The following is a 20,673-nucleotide window of genomic DNA, read 5'->3' as shown; positions in this document are numbered from 1 at the left end:
TGTTTTGGCCTCCCAAATGGTGGAATTACAAGCATGTGCCACTACGCCCGGCTTTATAACCACTATTTTTATTTTATTTTGTTTTCATTTATCAATTTATTTATTTTTTAAATTTTTACTGGTGCATTATATTCATACATTATATTGGGGCAAAAAACGTGTGTGTACATACATGTACACATCTCTGATTTAACCCCTACCCAATTCCCACCCCATTCCCTCCCCGTCCCTCCTTCCCTTGCTCAGCTGAGTGGTTGACTTCGATATGTTTAAGTACATTGTGTGTTTTAGAGATTTTCATCTTACCCTCTCCTTTCTCCTCCTTTAGGTTGCCTTGTTTGCTCCTCTATAGGACTTCCCTTTTCATCTAGAGTTCCTCCTATAACTCATTTCTCCCTAACTCTTACATATTAGGGAAAGCATCTGATTTCTTATTTTTTGTGACTGACTAATCTCACTTACCATAATCTCCTCCAGTTCCATCCATTCCCCTGAAAATGATGTAATTGAGGGGTTTTTTAATGGTTGAGTAAAATCCCATAGTTTTGTAATCCATTCATCTGTTGATGGACATCTTGGCTGGTTCCATAGTTTGGCTATGGTGGATTGTGCAGCTATGAACATAGATACACATGCATTAGTTTGGTAGTTTCGTTTCCTTTCTTTTGGGTAGATACCCAGAAGTGGTATTGCTGGATCAAATGGTAGATTTGTTCCCATTCTTCTGAGGATTCTCCATACTGCTTTCCAAAGTGGTTGCACTAATTTGCAATCCCACCAACAATGTTTTAGAGTTTCCACTTCTCCACATTCTCACCAGCATCTGTTGTTGTTGTTGTTTGTGTTTTAAATGATTGCCATTCTAGTTGGAGTTAGGTGAAATCTCAGGGTAGTTTTGATTTGCACCTCTCTGATTGCCAGTGATGTTGAGCATTTTTTCATGCATTTATTGGCCATTTGAATTTTTCTTTTGTGAAGTGTCTATTTAGTTTGTTTGCCCATTTTGTTATTGGATATGACCTCTATTTTTAAAGTTCTATGGTAAACTGACCTATGAGTGGCAACAAGGTACATTTTCCAAAGTAATGATTCAATGTAAAGGAAGCTATAATTTGAATTTCTCAGTACTATGGGTAGAACAGGTACCCTTATTCCCATTTTGCACACCTACACCAAGGTATATGAGTCTCAAGCAAGTGTTTTCCTGACTGTTGGTTATATCAATGGTAGCAAAGCAGGACAGCTACTTGTGTCCTTTGGCTTTGAGCTCCAGATGCTTCCTGCTGTGCCTTATGAGCAGGGCAGCTAGAAGTGGGAAATGTCTGAGCTGCTGCAGCAGAACCTCGGGATCATTCACAAACTCACCTTGTTTTACATATCTTTAGGTCTATGGATTGGCTTGAAGATCCAGTAGTTGCAGTAATGAGACTGCCCTATCTAACTTCCTGCAAGGGGCAACAGTGATACTACACAGATCTCCTTTAAATGTCTTCCCAGACATGCACACACCACCAGCACCAGCAGCAGCACGTAGTGGGCAGGGTCGGTGACTGATGCCGAGGTCAGGTGCGGATATCACCTTTTGGAATTAGTATAAAGCCTCGTGCAGTGAATGAGCAGAAGAAGTCAGTTTGAGAGAACAGAGCCCCCTAACTCTCCAAAGAGAAGCAGGAAGAAATAGAAAAGAAGAAAGATAAGCTGCGTACAGATTATTGGTTTGTTTGTTTGTTTGTTTGTTTTTTACAAAGCCCAAATAGATACCCTGCAGTTCCTTTCCACTATATTCTCCTATTAAGAATTCTCTTTTTACTTGAGATTCTTGAGTGAGTTTCTGTGCCTTGTAATCAAAGGGCCCTTGCTGACTCCTCACCCATGGAAGACTGTGGGTACTCAGTAAAATTGCATTTGGTACAATGTGATAACAGGCAATTAATCGACCAGTGTTTTGGACATTTACAAGGTAGACCAACCCTTGATGTAGAAAGGGAATAAAAAGAACTAAGCCATAGTCCTTGGTCTAAAGGAGCTGGTGATTTAGTTTATCAGGGATGCAAAATTTACCTTGGAAAGAAAATCTGACAGAGAAAACCAGAAGCAAATATATGATCGCACAGAATCGAGTGGGTGGCTGGAATGAAAGAATTTTGAAGGCAGTGTGAGTTCCAGAGTGGAAATCTCAGGGATTCTTAAAGGAAGTAGAGACATAAAGTTTACTTTGGAAGAACTATCAGGGTTTGAGTTGACTTAAAGGGGTGGGAGGCCCGAAGAGGCTGAGCAGGGGTTGTGGGGATGAGGCTGCAGGTGCAGGAGCAGGGATGATGAGGGTGCAGGAGTTAGGGCTGTGGGATGGCCTGGACTTTACAGAAAGCCTTGTCCAGGTTTTCTGTGCCTTGTAATTACTCTTTCCAGACTTCATCTGAGAGTCCTCTTTAGCCAACATACCTTAATTCTGAATGCATTTCTTATCTTCTCTCTCTCTCTCTCTCTCTCTCTCTCTCTCTCTCTCTCTCTCTCTCTCTCTCTCTCTCTCTCTCTGCTTAAATTGAAACCATTCCTTGTGACTCCCTTTCCTGGGGGAACTCCTGAAAGAATGAGAAGAATGGTGGTGCTTTAGAGAGATGCACCCTCTCTCTCTGAACACAGTGGTTCTCTGAGTTAAATCATTTCCCCAGAAGCCTGAGTAATTCCTCCTGTCTTTCAGTCTTCTGAGGCCACTGACCCTTGGCAGAGGAGCACATACATCTTCTAAGGACCCTCCCTCTGCCACTCCCCCCATCTCCTGAGCTCCCTTCTCCGGGAATTTGTTTCATCACTTCCTAGAACCGTCAGAACATTGGCAGTCTATTTCTCTGTTAGCGTTTAACCAAACATCTGTCTTTGAGATGATATAAGAGTGACAGCCAGGGCCTCAGGAAGGCAACCCTGCAGGGCGACTTGTGACTTCTGCAGAGAGGGAAGGAGGCCCGCGGATTAGTGGCACAGAAGTGAGACGATGGAATCTGGCTTCACTTCCAAGGACATTTACCTAAGACATTTTAACCCTCGGGATTACCTAGACAAATATTACAGCTTTGGGTCTAGACACTCGGCAGAAAATCAAATTCTTAGACATCTTCTGAAAAGTCTTTTCAAGATATTCTGCCTAGGTAAGTTTGTCTGTTTTCTATGCCTCTCCCATCTCAGTGTGAATCAGAGAGTCAGGACATGACTGACTTTGTGTTTAACTATCATTATTTGACATTCCTTTTGGCATGATCCATTTACTTTAACTAGGATAAAAACTAATGTTGGCTTAGCTCTTTGGAAGTTTACCAAGTGCTTTTATAGTCAGTATCTCATTTGGTAATGCAAAAGGGAAACCGAGGCAATACGGGGAGTTGTCCTTGAGTTTCAATTGACTTGCTAGGTGACTTGAGGGGGGCATTTAACCTCAATGGAAATGAGAGGAAATCCTAAGAAATCGAGGGTCAAGGGCATCCTGGGCAATATGATGAAATTCCATCTCAAAAGATAGAAAAAGAAGGAAAGGAAGGGAAGAAAAAAGGGAGGGTCTAATATTTATTCTGTTCTTAACTGAAAGGAATGTTGTGAATATTCATGAAGTAAAGATCTCCCAACATATTAAGAACTGAGTGGGGTGTTTTTTAGGGGGGGTGATATTATATAAGCTCAATTTTTAAGCCAAAAAAAAATTAACTTTCCTTGTAAGTATTCCTTAATAGCTTTTACATTCTCTATGTAGCAGTCTTTCTGGATCAGGGGTCTGTATACCAGATGTAGATATTTTTTCCTTCTCATAGACCTTAAAATAGTCCAGCAAAATATGCCTCCACCCTGGATTGGGAAATGAAAACTGAAAAGATATTTTAAAAAAGGACTTTGTGGGAAGAGTCGTGAATAGCGTGGTGGTCTGTCTTTGGAAATCTTGGCACAGACCCACTGGAGATGCTATTAACCCAGCTCTGTCCACTGCCATATGACTCTTGACCCCTTTCCTTGTCGGAACCAGGTGGTGTGAAGGGGGACCTGCTGATTGACATTGGCTCTGGCCCCACCATCTACCAGCTCCTCTCTGCGTGCGAGTCCTTCAAGGAGATCATTGCCACTGACTACACGGACCAAAACCTGCAGGAGCTGGAGAAGTGGCTGAGGAAGGAGCCAGGGGCCTTCGACTGGTCTCCAGTGGTGGCCTACGTGTGTGACTTGGAAGGGAACAGGTAAAGCAACTGATGTGTGCTTCTTGGCTTTCTGAGGGCACCCAAGTGTTTTTCTAAGCCAAGAATTGTCTTTAGAATCCAAGTTGAAAAGGGAAATAGAAAGACAGAGACCTAGATATCCAAAAGGAGAATGAGAGTTAACAAGAGAAAGAGATGAGACGTAGGTGTGTGTGTGTGCGCCCGCGCACATGTACATGCGAGTGTGCATGTGTGCACGGGAACAGCAGAAGACACAGGAGGAGAGTTGAAGAGATACATACTGAGCCAAGAGGAAGGACATATAAATGACTGTGTGACCTAGTTTTAGGGCAGATTCAAGAAAGGGCTCCTCACCGGTAGCAGCCTTTGAGTGCCAGGGCTTACCCACAGTGCCATTTTGTTGCTGGATATCCAGATAAAGGATTGGCTGTGTGCCTAATGCTGGCACCACCAGAAACAACAAAAAGCTCGTTAGGTGTTTTTTGTTGTCGTTGGTGGTGGTGTTTTTTTTTTTTTTTTTTTTTTTTTTTTGGTTTCTGTGATACTGGAGATAAACCCAGGCCTTATACTAGGCAAGTGCTAAACCACTGGGCTATATTCCCAGCCCCTGACTAGCTTTTTTTTTTTAACCAATATAATATAAAGGAATTATATAAAGAGAGTTCATTATCTGCTATCCATAAAATTAGAGCTTACATACTCACAGATAATGGTTGAAATCTTGCACCACATCTACAAGAAAACTCATGCAAATGAATCTTGTTTAAATCTCTAAAACACACAGTGTACTTGAACGTATCGAAGTCAACCACTAAGCCAAGCAAGGGAAGGAGGGACGGGGAGGGAATGGGGTGGGAATTGGGTAGGTGTTGAATCAGTGATGTGTACATGTGTGTACACACAAGTTTTTTACCCCAATATGATGTATGAATATAATGCAGCAATAAAAAAATAAAAAATAAAAAATAAATCAATTATTGATCTCTCCCACTTGGGAAACTGGCAATAGTACTCTGAACAGAAGTGGCCAGGTCTGTGTTTTACTTACTCTCTTTCTGGTTCTGATGTTCTTCCTATCTTTTTCTGGTTAACCTACAATGTCCACTCCTCTGCCCAGCTGGCCACCAACTCCTGGGGAAGCCCATCTTTGCGGTATGCTTATAGCCATGTCCCTGTGGACTCCTGTGCAAACTGCAAATAAAGAAAAGGGGGAGGGGGAGGGAGGGGGAGAATAAGAGTGTCCCTTATTCTGCTACTTATGTGCTCAAGTATATTTTTCTCCTTTTTTTTTACTCCTGTGATTTTCTCTGTTCTTTTTTCTGTCTTTCTTCCTTTATCAGTGATTTAATTTTCACATGACTTTCTTTCTCTCTCTTACCTATGCCTGAGATCCACTTTTCCCTATATTTTTTCTCTTTTGCCTATGTTTAGCAGGTATTTTATATTATACATAATGTCTTTCTGTTCTCGTCTTTTCATTTACAATGGGAAAATATGTATATTTTACTCTTAAATTTATTTTTAACTTACACGTAACATTATGCAGAATAATTGGGGTGCCATGTGATGTTTTGGTGCATTATATCCTGTTCAAATTAGGCTAATCATCTGTCTCTTCAAACATTTATTATTTCTTTATTATGAAAATAGTCAAAATTCTTTCTTCTAGCTTTTGTAATACATAGCACATATTTGTTATCAATAGTCATCCTTCCCAAGAGTATTACATACCCATGACTGGAATTGCTAAGCCATATGGTAGTTTTATTTTTAACTTTTCAAGGAACCCCCACACCATTTCTCATAATGGCTGTATCAAGTTACATTCTCCCCCATAGTATGCAAGGGTTCCCTTTTTCTCATATACTTGGCAGTACTCCTTATTTTATCTTTTTGATAAGAGCTATTTTTACTGAAGTGAGATGATATCTCACTGTTTGGTTTGAATTTCCTTGATGATGAGTGATGTTGGGCATGTTTCATACTTGTTCATTATTCCTGTCTTCACAAATGGCTATTTAGACCTAGTGCCTATTTTAAAATTTGATTATTTAATGCATTTTTTCTTTTCTTCCTTTCTTTTTTCTTTTTGTTATTAGCTTTTTAGTTCCTAATACATTCTGGATATTAACGCCCTACTTATCAGATGTATAGTTTGCAAATACGTCCCCCCCATTCTGTAGATTGTTTCTCTTCTCTGATTATGTTTCTTTTGCTCTGCAAAGATTTTTTTTAGTTTGATGAATCCCATTCTACTATTTTTTGCTTTTGTTTCCTGTGCTTTGGAGTTTATGTCCAAGAAATCCTTTTCTGCTGGGTATGGTGGCAGATGCTTGTAATCCCAGTACTTGGGAGGCTGAGACAAGAGGATCGCAGGTTCATAGCCAGGCTCAGCAACTTATGAGGCCCTCTGCAACTTAATGAGACTCTGTTTAAAATTAAAAATTAGCCGGGCGTTGTGGCGCATGCTTGTAATCCCCGCGCTTGGGAGGCTGAGACAGGAGGATCACACAGGTTCGAAGCCAACCTCAGCTACTTAGTGAGGCTCTCAGCAACTTAGTGAGACCCTGTCTCCAAATAAAATATTAAAAAAATCTGGGAGTATATCCTGGAGGTAGAAAGCCTCTGGGTTCCACCCCCAGTACCACCACCAAAAAAAAAAAAAAAAAAAAAAAAAAATTAAATTAAATTAAATTAAATTAAAAATTAAAAAATAGGGCTGGGGTGTAGTTTGGAGGTAGAATGTCCCTGGGATCCATTCCCAGTACAAAAAAAAAATCATTTTCTATTCTAACATACTGAAGCATTTTCCCTATTTTTTTCTTCTAGTAGTTTTGTGGTTTCAGATCTTAAACTTAAGTCTTTAATCCATTTTGTGATCATTGTTGCAATCTGTAAGAAATAGGGGTCTGGTTTCATGCTTCTGCACATGGATACCAAATTTTCCCAGCATCATTTATTAAAAAGAGTGTCCTTTAGTGTGTATTCTTAGTACCCCTGTTGGAAATCAGTTGGCTGTGGATACATGCGTTTAGTTATAGTCTATTCTGTTTCATTAGTCATCTGTTTTAAAGGCAACCCTAAGTCATTCTGATGGCTAGTGTTTTAGATGTTTTGAAATGAAATAGTATAATGCCTCATGCTTTTTTTTTTCCCCAAGATTGCTTTGGTAGGGCTGGGGGGGGGTGTTATCTAATGGTAGAGTATTTGTCTAGCATGCATGAGGCCCTGGGTTCAATACCTAGCATTGAAAAAATAAAAAGATTGTTTGGGCTATTTAAGTAGAGGGTTTTGGTGTGTAGTGTAGTCCATACAAATTTTAGGACTGTTTTTCCTAATTCCATAAACAATGTCATTGGTGTTTTGATAGGTATTTCATTCACTGAGTTTGTAGATTGCCAGTGTCCCTTTTGAAACTAATTCTAAAATGTTCTGTTTCATTCGTCGTTTTTTTATTGTTTTGCTTTCTTTCTTTTTTTATTTTTATTTTTTATTGGTACTGGAAATTTAACCCAGGGGCATTCTGCCCCAGCCCTTTTTATGTCTTGCTAAGTTGCTGAAATTCTCACTAAGTTACTGAGTTTGGCCTCAAACTTGATATTCTCCTGTCTCCGCTTCCAAAGTACTACAGGTGTGCAAAACCATGCCCAGCTCACCTAGAATTGTGTTGTTTAACTTACAAACATTTGGGGATTTTTTAAATGTCTTATTATCATTGGTTTCTAATTTAATTTTGCTGTAGCCAGAGATTTATCTTGTGGCCCAGCACATAGTTTATTTTGATAAATATTCTCTCTGCCTTCTACATTGAAAAGAATGGCTATTGTCCAGTTTTAAGTGTAGTTCCTATGAAAACCAATTAAATTGGGTAGAATGGCAATATTTTTCAAATTTTCTACATCCTTATTGATTTTTTTGCTTGTTCTATCAATTGCAGAGAGAGAGAGAGATGTTAACATCTCAAACTATAATTGTGGAATATATATGTATATATACATATACATATGTCTCATTTAGTGTTTTTCATTCCTTCATGCCAGTGTAGATTTGGGTTTAACATCATTTCTCTTCGTCTAAAAGACTTCTTTTAGCACTTTTTATAATTCAGCTTTGTTGTAAATAAGTGTTCTCAGCTATCAACATCGGGTAAGAATCAGTAATTTTTTTTCTTCCTAATATGAGGAATTTAACAATTGTTGATATCTAAAGACCCTCTGGCACTTCTCTTCACACACACAGTGTTTATTATTAAATCTGAGATGTTTAAATTCAAATAGTATAATTTAAATTTTTTTATTTTTATATTTTCTTTCAAGATCAACTGGGACATTGGCTTTTGGCTTGTAATCATATTTATGATTATTTGGAGATAATTCACACTCACTTTATATGACTGAATTTTAATTCTGATTCTTTAGTCAACTTAGTAGGTCTATTTTTTTTTACCAAGGTCCATAAGTTGCCCTTAAAAAGGCCCATGCCTAATGCACAGAGAAATATCGCAGAAAATAAAAATCAGATGCTTCCCCTAAGCAGCAAAAACTAGGAGGAAAGGGGCAATAGGAAGAGGTCGAACTATAGAAAGGGCCCTATAGTGAAACAACTAAGGTGATCAATCAGAGGGTATGGAATAGGGGAGAATGGAGCCTCTTTAAAACCCAGGAGGTACATAAACAAATGTATCAAAGTTAATCACCAAACAAGCATGGGATCGAGGGAGGGGGAGGGAATGGGATGGGGGCTGGATGAGGGCTGATTGGATGATGTGTGCTTGTATATCCTCTCAAGTCTTGTACTCCAGTGTGATATATGATTACAGTGCACCAATTAAAAAAAAAGGCCATGCCTATATAGGAATGTATTTTGTCACATTTACATATGAATAACATCATACAATTGCTTACTATTGCCTAAGAATGTCTCCATTTCTTTTTCTTGGCATTTAGTAAAAAGTTAAGAGAGGCTATTTTTATATGCTATTTTAACCTCTAAATCCCTAGTTAGTATTTTATACACTTAGCTTTCAAACTGAAGATATATTCTTCAAAATGAAAGTAACTTCATCCTTCTCTTTTTTAATGAGTATGTGATTCCATAAAATAAAATTGATATTAACTAGAAAAATACGAAAGTTATGAAGATTTGGATGACATAAAAATTATTAAATAAATAAGGAATTTACCAGTATTTGTTAAATTTCAGGGGAATTTTGTTTTTTTTAAAAAAGCTCTTAGACATTGTTAAACAACACACCTTTCCAAAATCAAAATCATGTGTCAAGAAGCCTTTTGGAACTTTGTTCTCAATTTCCCTAGCCATCACAAGCCTTTCCATCTCGTTCAAAAATGAACCCTTGAAATCTAGCAGGATCCTAAAAGCATTACTTATCTCCCGCAGAATCGTCAGCTTAGAACAAACGGCTCTTGAGAAGAGACACCCTCTCTTCCCAATCACTCCCTTAAAATGAGGAACTGTATTTTTGGCAGTGAGTTTCTGCATTCCTTTCCTTATCCTGATGCTGGATCCCGTGGCTTCAACTATAGCGATCCCATTTAACTCATGTCTTTAAGACATGAGTTTAAGAACGATAGCGATCCCATTTAACTCATGTCTTTCTTGCATCTTCAAGCACCTCTATCAACCTACAACCTATTTCCCCTGAGATTATTTCTTTTTTATCTGAACCTATTTCTTGTGCTGACAGCCGCCAAGAACAATATGAGCTGTATCCTCTTCCTGTGCCTCTGGAGTGTGATGCATACATTTAAGAAGTCACTCATTTTCACAACTACTTGAAAGTTGTAAGACAATGGTATCAAATTCTTGCCTTGCATTGTTCATTTACTAGGCCAGAAAGTCACACATTAAGATACAGCTACTCCAGCTTCTGTGATAACCACAGGAAAATGAGCTTTTCTTTTAAGAAATTCTAATCTTACATTTACCGCTTAATGTGATTGAATGCAAAGCCAGGCGTGGTGGGGCACCCTTATATTCCCAGTACTTGGGAGGCTGAGACAGAAGGATCACAGGTTCACGTCCAGCCTCAGCAACTTAATGAGGCCCTCTGTACCTTACTGAGACTGTTTCAAAATGAAAAAAATAAAATAAAATAGGGAGCTGAGTGTGGTGACACACGCGTATAAACCTAGTACGTGGGAGGCTGAGACAGGAGGATGGCAGGTTCGCAGACAGCCTCGGCTTCTTAGTGAGGCCCTCCACAACTTAGTGAGACCCTGTTTCAAAATAAAAAATAAAAAATAGGGTGTAGCTCAGAGGTAGAATGCTCCTTGGTTCAATCTCCAGTACCATAAATTAAATAAATAATAAATAAATAATAGAGCTGGGGGTGTAGCTCAGAGATTCTCATTCTCTCTCTCTCTCTCTCTCTCTCTCTCTCTCTCTCTCTCTCTCTCTCTCTCTCTCTCTCTCCCCTCCCCCAGAAACAAGAGCTCTGTGCTGTTTTCCAGTCCTAGAAATAGACCTCTCCAGACCCTCTCTCTGGAGCATAACTCCTTGGTTCTATGCTATTTTCCACCCCTGAAGTGGCCCTTTTCTCCAAAGGTAACTCAACCCTTTTCTCTAGACTGTCCTTTATTACAGCCTTCTTTTACACTGTTCCCTACTTCCCTAAGTAAATCTCTTATATAGGAAAGTAGGGAGAAAGGAAGGAAGGAAGGAAAAGGAAAGGAAAGGAGAGAGGGAGGGAGGAAGAAAGGAAGGAAGGACAAAAATCCCTGAAACAGTAAATTTAGACTCTAGGTGGTTGGAACATATGGTTTAGACCTGTGGTCCCCAATCTAGCAGCTTCAAGGTCATGTAGGAGCATGTTAGAAATGCAGCCTCTCGGGCCCCCCATTGGCTCCCAGGGAATTGGAATCTGCATTTTCACAAGAGTTGTGGGGATTGTATGGACATTATAGTTGAAGAAGTGCTAGTGTCTAGAGTAGAGCTTCCCACAGGTGTGCCAGGACTCACCGGTGGGTGGGAGTGAGTAACAGGTGTGCTCTTAAGTGGTTCTTAGCCTGCAAGGCAGCCAGGTGGGGTTGGAGAGGCTGGAGGCCCCTGGTTGCTTCTCTAGAGAGTGGTTCCTCTACTTAATCTCAGGGCAACTGACAGAACAAAGCTTGAGTGCCTGTAGAGGTGGCGGTTCTCTGAAATATATGCTCTCTAAGCAAAGAATTTCATATCTACTTTAAAAAGATGTTGTATATCATCCACAGTTGCTCATAGCTATGCCAAACTTGTTCCGCAAACTAGTAGGCTGCCTCTATTGCAAAGCATCTCTGCCTTTTCATGGCTTACAAAAAGGTATTGATGCTCTTTTTCAAAATTGAGTTCTTGATAGTGATCATAGTTGTTTTGGTGATACCTAGAAGAGGTTCCCACCTCTTATGAGGATATCAATCCCTTAAATAGATGTTCTCCTGAATTGTCTCTTGGGAAAAATAAGCAGGGCGGGCTAAGAAACCTCCAACTAGCCATTGCCTTCCAATTACAGACATTTCTACACATATCTCAAAGTGCCTCAAACTCAATGTATCCAAAATAGAGCTGTCTGCTCTAAATCTCCAATTCTGGCATTCTTGAATGACATCATCATGCAATGATTTGGACAAGCCCAAGGCCTGGAGGCCTCCACTTCTTTCATGCCCGTCTAGTACCAAGTTTCATCCATTACACTGGATGCATTCCTCCCCAACTAATTTCTCCCTTCTAATATTTACCCTCATCCTGGTCCTAGCTACCCTCCACTTCCTCCTACCTGGCTCCCACCTCCATCTTGCCTTCTCCTCAGTTCTTTTCTGCTCTGCATACGTTGTGATCATCTCAAAATAGAAATCTGATCATGCCCACTCCCTTATTTTGCACCCCTAAATGACTTTCTATGGCTTTCATGACAAAAAAAAATTTTTTTTCAACCTAATTCATGTGGTTTGAATCTAAAATGTCCCCCAGAGCTTGTGTGTTAAAGCCTTGGTGGCCAGGGTGGCAGAGTTTAAAGGTGACACTTTGGGGAGGCAATTAGCTCAAGAGCTCTAACATGGTTGATGGAACGATCCATTAATGAATTCACAATTTAATGGGCCATGAGACAGTAATGGAAACTAGGAGGTGGAGCCCTGTTGGAGGATGTATGCCACTGAGGCCATGCCCTTGAAGGCTGTATCTTGTCCCTGGCTCCTGCGTGTCCTTGTCCCATTCCTATCTCTCTTTCCTAGACACCATGGTATGCATCATGCCCCCTGCCATGATGTTCTACCTCACCACAGACACAGAAACAATGGAGCCAAGAGACATGAATGGAAACCTCCAGGGCACCTGCCAACCCCTGTGCCTCACAGTCCAGTCACATTGGCACACCCTTCTCCAGATCTCTTTCCACCAAGCTTTGCACTTCTGGGTCCTCTTCCTGAAATGTCTCCTCCCCTCTCTGCTCTTTGTCCTAGTTATTGCCCATACACATCTCCCATGTCTCTGTTTACCCGATCCCTTTTGGTTTCTTGTATGTGTGTATGTGTGTGCTTGCACACATACATGGTACTAGAGATCAAATATGGGGCATTTGGCCTCTGAACCACACCCCTAGCCTTATTTTATTTATTTATTTTTGTGTGTGTGTGGGTCTGGGAATGGAACCCAGAGGCATTTAACCTCCAAGCTACACCCCTTGCCCTGTTTTTTATTCTTTATTTTGAAACAGGGTCTCACAAAGTTGTGGAGGGCCTCACTAAGTAGCTGAGGCTGGCCTCGAACCGCGATCCTCCAGTCTCAGCCTTCCAAATGCTGAGATTACAAGCGTGTGCCACCACGCCCAGCTCTATTTTTAATTTTTGAAACAGGGTCTCACAAAGTATCTGAGACTGGCCTTAAATCAGCAACATTCCTGTCTCAGCCTCCCCAGTGCTAAGATTACAGGACCTAACTCCCTTTTGGAGAAACTTTTCTTGATACTCTAGACCAAGCCAAGATCCCAACATTCCTTCATGTCCCTTCCCTTTTGTTTCAGTCATCACTCTCACTGCTGTGACGCCCCCCCCCCCACCAAGCGCAATGACCACAACTTTGAGAAAGGAAGATTTATTTGCTCACAATTCTGGAGATTTCAGGAGTTCAGTTAGATTGGGTAAAGCCTGTGGAGCTCAGGGCATGGTATGGGAAGCAGAGAGAGAGAGGAGTGCAGTGTTTCTGCTTTCCCATAATGAAATCTGGAAGCAGAAAGAATTTATGAAGGGAGTTCATGGACATATCTACAGTCCTCAAGACCACACCCAATAACCCACCCCCTTCTGTCATACTCTACCTACCTAGGTTATCAATAAGTCCATGACAGTGGATTAGTGCACTGAAGAGATGTGAACCCTCATGATTCAACTATACCACTTCTTAACATCAATACATGCGTTCTTCAAGGGACATTCTACATCTGAACCATTACCCCTTCTTTGCATTTATCAGGTTTAATTTCCATCTTTGTGGATTATCACTGTATTAATTTTCTCTCTCTACTATCTGTAATCTCTGTGGAGACAGGATTTGCTTCTCATTTGTTCATCCTTGAGTCTCCGGTACCTAGTACTCATAACAGAGGTTCAAAACATATTTGTAAGTGAATGTAGCTGAGTGTGGTGGTAACACCAGTACTGAGACAGGAGGCTGAGACAAGAGGACCACAGGTTTGAGGCCAGCCTCAACAACTTAGCAAGACCCTGTTTCAAAATAAAAAGGGCTGGCAGTACAGCTTGAAGGTTGACTGTCCCTGTTTTCATCACCAGTACCAAAGTAAATAAACAAAATAAAAGCTGGGGTGTAGTTTAGAGATAGAATGCTAGAATGCCCTTGGATTCTAGCATTTTTAGTACTTGGAATGCCCCTAGTACTAAAAAAAAAAAAAAAAAAAAAAAAAATGAAGGTATGCCTTTTATTTTCTAGACTTTTCTTCCTAGAACATCTCCCCCCTGACTCTAGTGCTGACTACACCAAAGAGTTGCCAGTTAATCTTCCATGTTCTTACAGTTCTTATATTGACATTCAAGTTAATTTAGCCTTTATGTCCTCAACCTGTGTTGATGGTTCCCTCTCAGGAGAGCCTACAGGAACATCTAGGGACGGGGCTCAGGGCAGTCAGTCGTAATAGAAATAAATATCCAGGGGACTGTAGTTGCCACCTGCCTCACTGAAACATGCCAGAAGGAGCTTCCTCTAGATCTCAGGATAATTACCTGGGAGACGGGATGGCGGTCTCACACAGCGTTCTCCTCAGAAGTCCCCTCCTTACCGCTTCATTCTTCTACCTGCCACATTCCTGAGGCTTGTCTAGAGAAAGTACTTACAGAAGAAGCAGCTGCCTTTTGTGTGTGTATTGGTTCATTTGAAAAGAGTAGCTCTTTAGAAGGAGAGAAATGGCCACACTGCTGTTAGCTTTCTAACAGCATAGCACTTCTCCAGTGTGTTTATTACCTCCCGCCTTGAGCTAGGCGTGAGGCCGAGTGGTAGCTGCCTGTGTCTCCAGGTGGCTCCATTTCCCAGCGGATACGCTGGCGGCCGCAGGAACCCAAGGGTCTTTATACGGTTGCCTTAGCAACCGAGTTCGCCAATGTTTGTTGTCCATCCAAGGACACACAGGACCTGCAGCAGTGGGTGTTTCTGACAACTCCCCTCTCAAATTGGCACATGTGCGGCCCGCTCCCGAGACTTCGCAGCGTGTCTCACTGTGTGGGAACAATGCCCATCCTCCTCTGACTGGCAAGTACCAGTTTTGTGGCAATTTGTGTCTTTAAAATCGCTTGATACACAACAGGGCACAAAGGTCTGTTCTGCTTCTGACGTAATTGCCTAAACACACATTGGCATGATGTTCCCAGCAGAGAGGACCATTTAAAACATGTCCAAAAGAACACCAGGTTGTCGTCATTCTTTAGCCTTTTCTATAGACTTATTTTCACAAGGCACAGATAGGTTATTTAAATTGCTCGGTTCTAGATTGTTTGCCTACTCAGTTCTGTTTCTCACAGGCTTCCATAGCATTGATAATAACTTATTATTCTTAAAGTGTTCTATCAAATTACCCATATTCTTTCAAGGATGACCGGCAGCTTTGGAACTGGTTTTCCTGCCTTGGGTATGACTAACTGTTCTGGTTTCCCCAGGACTACAAGAGAAACCCAGATTAGGAGATTTTCAGTGCTATAATCAGAAAATTCCAGGACAAAGTGGTTACTCTAGTACCATTTCTATCCTTGGTAAGGGAGCAGGAAACCCAGTCGAGGGTAACTGTTATTTCCTACGTAGATAGCAGCTAAGTGGTTGCTAGGAATTCCCTGAATCCAACACCTTGCTGAGCATCTCTTCATTCTTTACTAAAACAATCCTATTGCGATATCACACATAATACACAACCAATAGATCCCCTTGAAATGTGAAACTCAGTGGGTTTTAGAGGTGTGCAACCCTCGCCACAATCAATTTTAGAACATTTTCATAACTCCAAAAGAGACCCTGACCAGTTAGTGGTTGCTCCCTTCCCCCAAACCCACTCAAATCCCTCAGCTTCTGGCAATGACTGGTTGGATTTCGCTGTCTATGATCTACCTTTTCTGGACATTTGATAAACGTGGAATCATATACTTTGTGGCCTTTGGTTCTGGCTTCTTTCATTTTGTGTAATATCTTCAGGGTCCGTCCATGTTGTAAGCCTGTATCAGAACTTCATTTTGTCGACAAATAACATTCTCATTGGATGTATGTACCATATTTTATTTACCTACTTATAAGCTGATGGACTTTTAACTTGTGTCCACCTGTTAGCTACTTGCGGACATTCATTTCTAAATTTTCATGTGTATGTATGTTTTTAATTTCTCTTGGGTACATGTACCTTGGAGTGAAACTTTTTGAGGAGCTGTCAGACTATTTTCCAAAGGAGCTGCACCATTTTACATTCTCACCAACAGTGCTAATGCAGGTACTGGTTTCTGCACATCCTTGTCAATATCTGACTTTTTTTAATAGCCACCTCAAGTAGATATGAAATGTGCTCTCTCTCTCTCTCTCTCTCTCTCTCTCTCTCTCTCTCTCTCTCTCTCTCTCTCTCTCTCTCTCTCCATACTAGGAATTGAGCCCAGCAGTGTTCTTCCTCTGATTTACAACCCAGTCCCTCTTTATTTTTTATTTTGATACAGGGTCTTATTAAATTGTTGAGGCTGGCCTTGATTTATGATTCTCTCCTGTCTTAGCCTCCTAAGTACTGGAATTATAGGCATGTGCCACCTCTCTTGTGGTTTTGTTTTGCATTTCTCTGATGGTCAATGATATTGAGTATCTTTTCTTTCTTTTTTGGTACTGGGGATTGGACCCAGGGGCAGTCTACCTCTGAGCTATGTCCCTGACCCTTTTTATCTAGTTTGAAACAAGATCTCACTAAATTTCTGAAGCTGGCCTCCAACCTGTGATCTTCCTTTCTCAGCCTCCCAGGGATTACATTATGCTCCACCATGCCCGGCTTTGACTATTCTTTCATATGTTTATGGCTAAGCTTTTTACATGGAAAATCATAGCACACTGAAAGGACATCTGCAGTAACTGATTGTATTCAGTAAACCTAAGATTTTAAACTACACATTTAAATTGAATGCACACAAATAATTTCCATTATCTCAATTCATTCTCCTGAAGGTAAATCTGCAAGTTTTATTTAAACCACCGACTCTTCCTCATGCCCAGAAAGGGTTCCAGTGGAGGTTTCTCTCACTTGCCTGACACTGGGCCCTTCTCTGCTGTTTCCATCAAGCCTTGCTGCCCACGTGACCATGTCCAAAGATGGACTGTGTGCTCCCTTAGTGTGACACTAGATGTGCTCCTTGGTGCTTCACTAGCCGACTCCCTCCGAGGACTCCAGGGAGGACTCCCCCCCATTGATTGCCGACCCTTGGCGCCCTGGCCGAGCACCTTATACCCTCATTGCTTCTTCCCTTTCTCTCACCTCTCTGGTCTTCTGCAGTTTCTTTCTTCTTTTCTGTTCCCTCTCTTCAGTTTCTCTTGTGCATTATATACATTTATTTCCTTTATCTTTTGACTTTCTTTCTTTCTTTTTTTTTCTTTTTTGGTACTGGAGGTTGAACCCAGAGGCATTCTATCTCCTACTTACACCCCCAGCATTGTTTTACTTTTTCTTTTGAAACAGGGTCTTGCTATGTTACTAAGGGATCTCACTAAGGTGCTGAGGCTGACCTTGAACCTGTGATCCTCCTGTCTCAGCCTCTCAGTACTGGGATTACAGGTGTGTGCCACCATGCCCGGCTTTATTTTGCTTCTTATGAATGGTTTATTAGCTTAGTTCCTGACTTTTTAAAATACTTTTCTTAGTGCATTGTACTTATGCATTGTAGGGAGCTTTGAAGTGATATAAATGTGCATGCCCCTCTCGATTGGTATATTTACTTTTGATCGGTTGTTTTCCTTGCTCTCCTCCTCTACAATGTTGACAGAGGATCCGTGCTTGCTAGTCAGCTTTCCATTACTATAACTATTACCTGAGATGACCAACTCATAAAGAGAACAGGCTTGTTTTGCTTTTAGGCCATGTGGTAAATCAACACATCATGATAGGATTGTGTGTTGACCTGAAATGAGTCGCCTCATGACCCAGAAGGAAAAGAGAGAAAGAGGAAGAGGCCAAGGTCCCACGATCTCCATTGAGGGCAGGTCCCCCGTGATCTGAAGACCACCCATTACATTCTACTTCCTACGGGTTCCACTACCTCCCAATAACACCATGCCAGAGACCCGGACTCGGACGAGTAGGACTTCAGGGAATACTTCCAGCCCAAGCCACAGCAGTGTAACACTCCAGCCCATCTGCTGATCTCGCGCTCTCTTCTCCATTAATTGATTTCCTCTCCAGAAACTCCATTGATTTGGCAGAAAATAACTGGATTCCTGGCAAAGCTACTCTATCTGCAGTATTTTTTGGAGCCTGAGAACAGGGATTAGTCTTTCCTTCTCTCCAGAGGCCCCCTGGCCACAGCTGTAGGATGGTGATCAACAGTTTTTGAAAATATCTATGTACGACCCCTCCTATTGATCTGCTTAAAAGACGTTTCAGCACTTTAAGCCCATTATTACTTGTTATGTGTGGGTCAAACAGCCACTTCCTTGTATAGCTTGGCAGAAGGTGTGAGAATAGTAGTGATAATTAATGGATCAATAATCATGAAGCAGAGGAGGGACAATAACTTCATGGGGGCAGTCTATTGTAGAAATAGCCAGTTATTGTATTATTATTTCCATGTTATTATTCACCTCATTAAGAGATTTGTCCAGCTCAGGGAATATGGTCACATTTAGATATCAAAATAGTTCCTCTTTTCTTCTTTCCCAATGGGGATGGCCCTGAGGATGCATGCTGGGGACCACATTGTCGCTTTCAGCCCTGACCAAACAGATCCGGGATCCCCATGATTGGGCAGCCAGTGATGCTGGTTGGTTTGTGTCTTTCAGGCTCAAGGGGCCGGAGAAGGAGGAGAAGTTGAGGCAGGCAGTCAAGCAGGTGCTGAAGTGTGACGTGACTCAGAGCCGGCCTCTGGGCACCGTCCCCCTTCCCCCCGCTGACTGCCTGCTCAGCACACTGTGCCTGGACGCCGCCTGCCCTGACCTCCCTACCTACTGCTCGGCGCTCAGGAACCTGGGCAGCCTGCTCAAGCCAGGTGGATTCCTGGTGGTTATAGATGCACTGAAGAGCAGCTACTACATGGTCGGCGAGCAAAGGTTCTCCAGCCTCTCTCTGGGCCGGGAGGCAGTAGAGGCTGCCATGAAGGAGGCCGGCTACACCATCGAGCAGTTTGATGTCATCTCTCAAAGCTATTCTTCCACCACAGCCAACAATGAAGGAATTTTTTGCGTGGTGGGGCGGAAGCTGGGCTGATCTGTACAGCATCTTGTGTCTCAATTAAAGCAGGTCCTCTGACATGCCCAGGTGACTTCAGGCTTTGGTTTTAACCATGGTCACTATGCTGAGTGGAGGCTAGGTGGCTGCGGCCTGCGGTTTTTCTAGGACAGGGTTGGGGTGGTGAGTTTAGGAAATACCTACTCTGTGCTCCACACAGTTCACGAGACCCACTGATGAGCACCGGGGCTGCAGGGTTGCACTGCCTGCAGAGGCACCTGGGCCCCCTTCGGGTGTCTTCCCTGCAGAGATCAGCAACTGCAGCCCCTCCCTGTTAGGTTCAAGAGGACCTCCAGCCTCCTTCCCTTGCTTCTCCTGGAGAAGCTGCCATCCATCTGTTGCCACTGATGGACTTCCCTGCCCCAGGTACCACACATGGTGGTACATACATATAATCCCAGTACCTAAAAAGCGCTAGTTTTTATTCTTTGTTTTGAAACAGGATCTCACTGAGTTGCAAAGGGTCTCACTAAGTAGCTGAAGCTGTCCTCAATCCAAGATCCTCTTGTCTCAGTCTCTGGAATGCTGGGATGATAAGCCTGAGCCACCATGCCTGGCTTCCAATTCCTTTCTGATTTAAGTAATATCCAGCAGACATTTAGTTAGGACCCTCTTTGTATCTTTCATGAGAATGCAAATAGCCGGTTCTAAAGCCCCTATTGTTAAAGGCATGGCAACAGCCCAAGAACTTGCAGGCGCCTCTGCAGGAAGCACTCTACCTGCAGCAGCAGGCCCCACCTGTCCAGCCCTCCTGCTCGGCCTGCACCACTGTGGGTCCATGTGCACAGCCTGAGCATTCTGAGGAGAGGTCCGCATGACCTATTTGAGAAAGATACTGCCCCCTGCCCATTTTCTGCCTTGGATGCCTCAGAGCCATGCTTCAAGTGACACCGGGGGCTGGCAAACTTTTCCCTGGCCAGATAGTAAATGTGCTACTCAGCCTCACAATTTGTAGCAGAAACAGCCACAGGCAATACATAAATGAAAGTGTACATGTGTTCTACTAAACGTTATTCATATAAACAGGGGCACAGATGGATTTGGACCAGGGGTATAAGTATTAACTATAATCATTATTATCATAATCATCTTTGACATTAGTTGCCAAAGCAGAAGAGAAAAGGTGTTTCAATCTTCAAATAGTTTGCACACCTCAGACCTAGACCCTAAAGTGGCCTTATTTGTGCCTGAAGTTTAATAAAGTTCCCGTGAATCCCATGGTCTGGTTAGTTTTAGACACTCATTCCTACTTTGGGGAGCTCAAGCCCCATCCAACGGAGAGACAGACTATTGTTTCCCCTATGCTCTATTCACACCCTGTTTCCTACTGCACCCCCAGTCAAAACTCCTTCCTCCCCAAGTTCAAAGGCATTCAGTGTGTACAAGCAGAGGATAAGTAAGGGGGTAAAGGGGAATGAGAGGTGAAATGTCAGGCACACTAATATTTTTCAAACCTAAAGTTGCCATTCATTGGTGTATCATAAAATCAATTTGGTGCACCATAATAGACATATTAAAAATAATACAGTACAG

The 20,673-nt window shown here is 42.0% G+C and overlaps 2 protein-coding genes across 2 annotated transcripts; both read left to right on the top strand.

Moving 5' to 3' along the window:
• Window positions 1-2,992: 2,992 nt before the first annotated feature.
• On the top strand, window positions 2,993-4,221 carry LOC308279629 (nicotinamide N-methyltransferase; the record flags this gene model as incomplete). The annotated part of the gene is made up of 2 exons (XM_080719741.1): window positions 2,993-3,146; window positions 4,010-4,221. 2 exons carry the CDS (start codon window positions 2,993-2,995, stop codon window positions 4,219-4,221), a joined length of 366 nt encoding a protein of 121 aa, XP_080575867.1.
• A 13,749-nt stretch (window positions 4,222-17,970) lies between these two features.
• Window positions 17,971-19,119, top strand: LOC308279744 (nicotinamide N-methyltransferase-like; the record flags this gene model as incomplete). Its single annotated transcript, XM_080719901.1, has 2 exons — window positions 17,971-17,995; window positions 18,626-19,119. 2 exons carry the CDS (start codon window positions 17,971-17,973, stop codon window positions 19,117-19,119), a joined length of 519 nt encoding a protein of 172 aa, XP_080576027.1.
• Between the last annotated feature and the right edge of the window lie 1,554 nt (window positions 19,120-20,673).

This window comes from Muscardinus avellanarius, assembly GCF_963383645.1.
Source record: "Muscardinus avellanarius genome assembly, chromosome: 1".
NCBI classification, from domain to species: domain Eukaryota; kingdom Metazoa; phylum Chordata; class Mammalia; order Rodentia; family Gliridae; genus Muscardinus; species Muscardinus avellanarius.
This window is presented reverse-complemented; position numbering and strand designations above follow the sequence as displayed.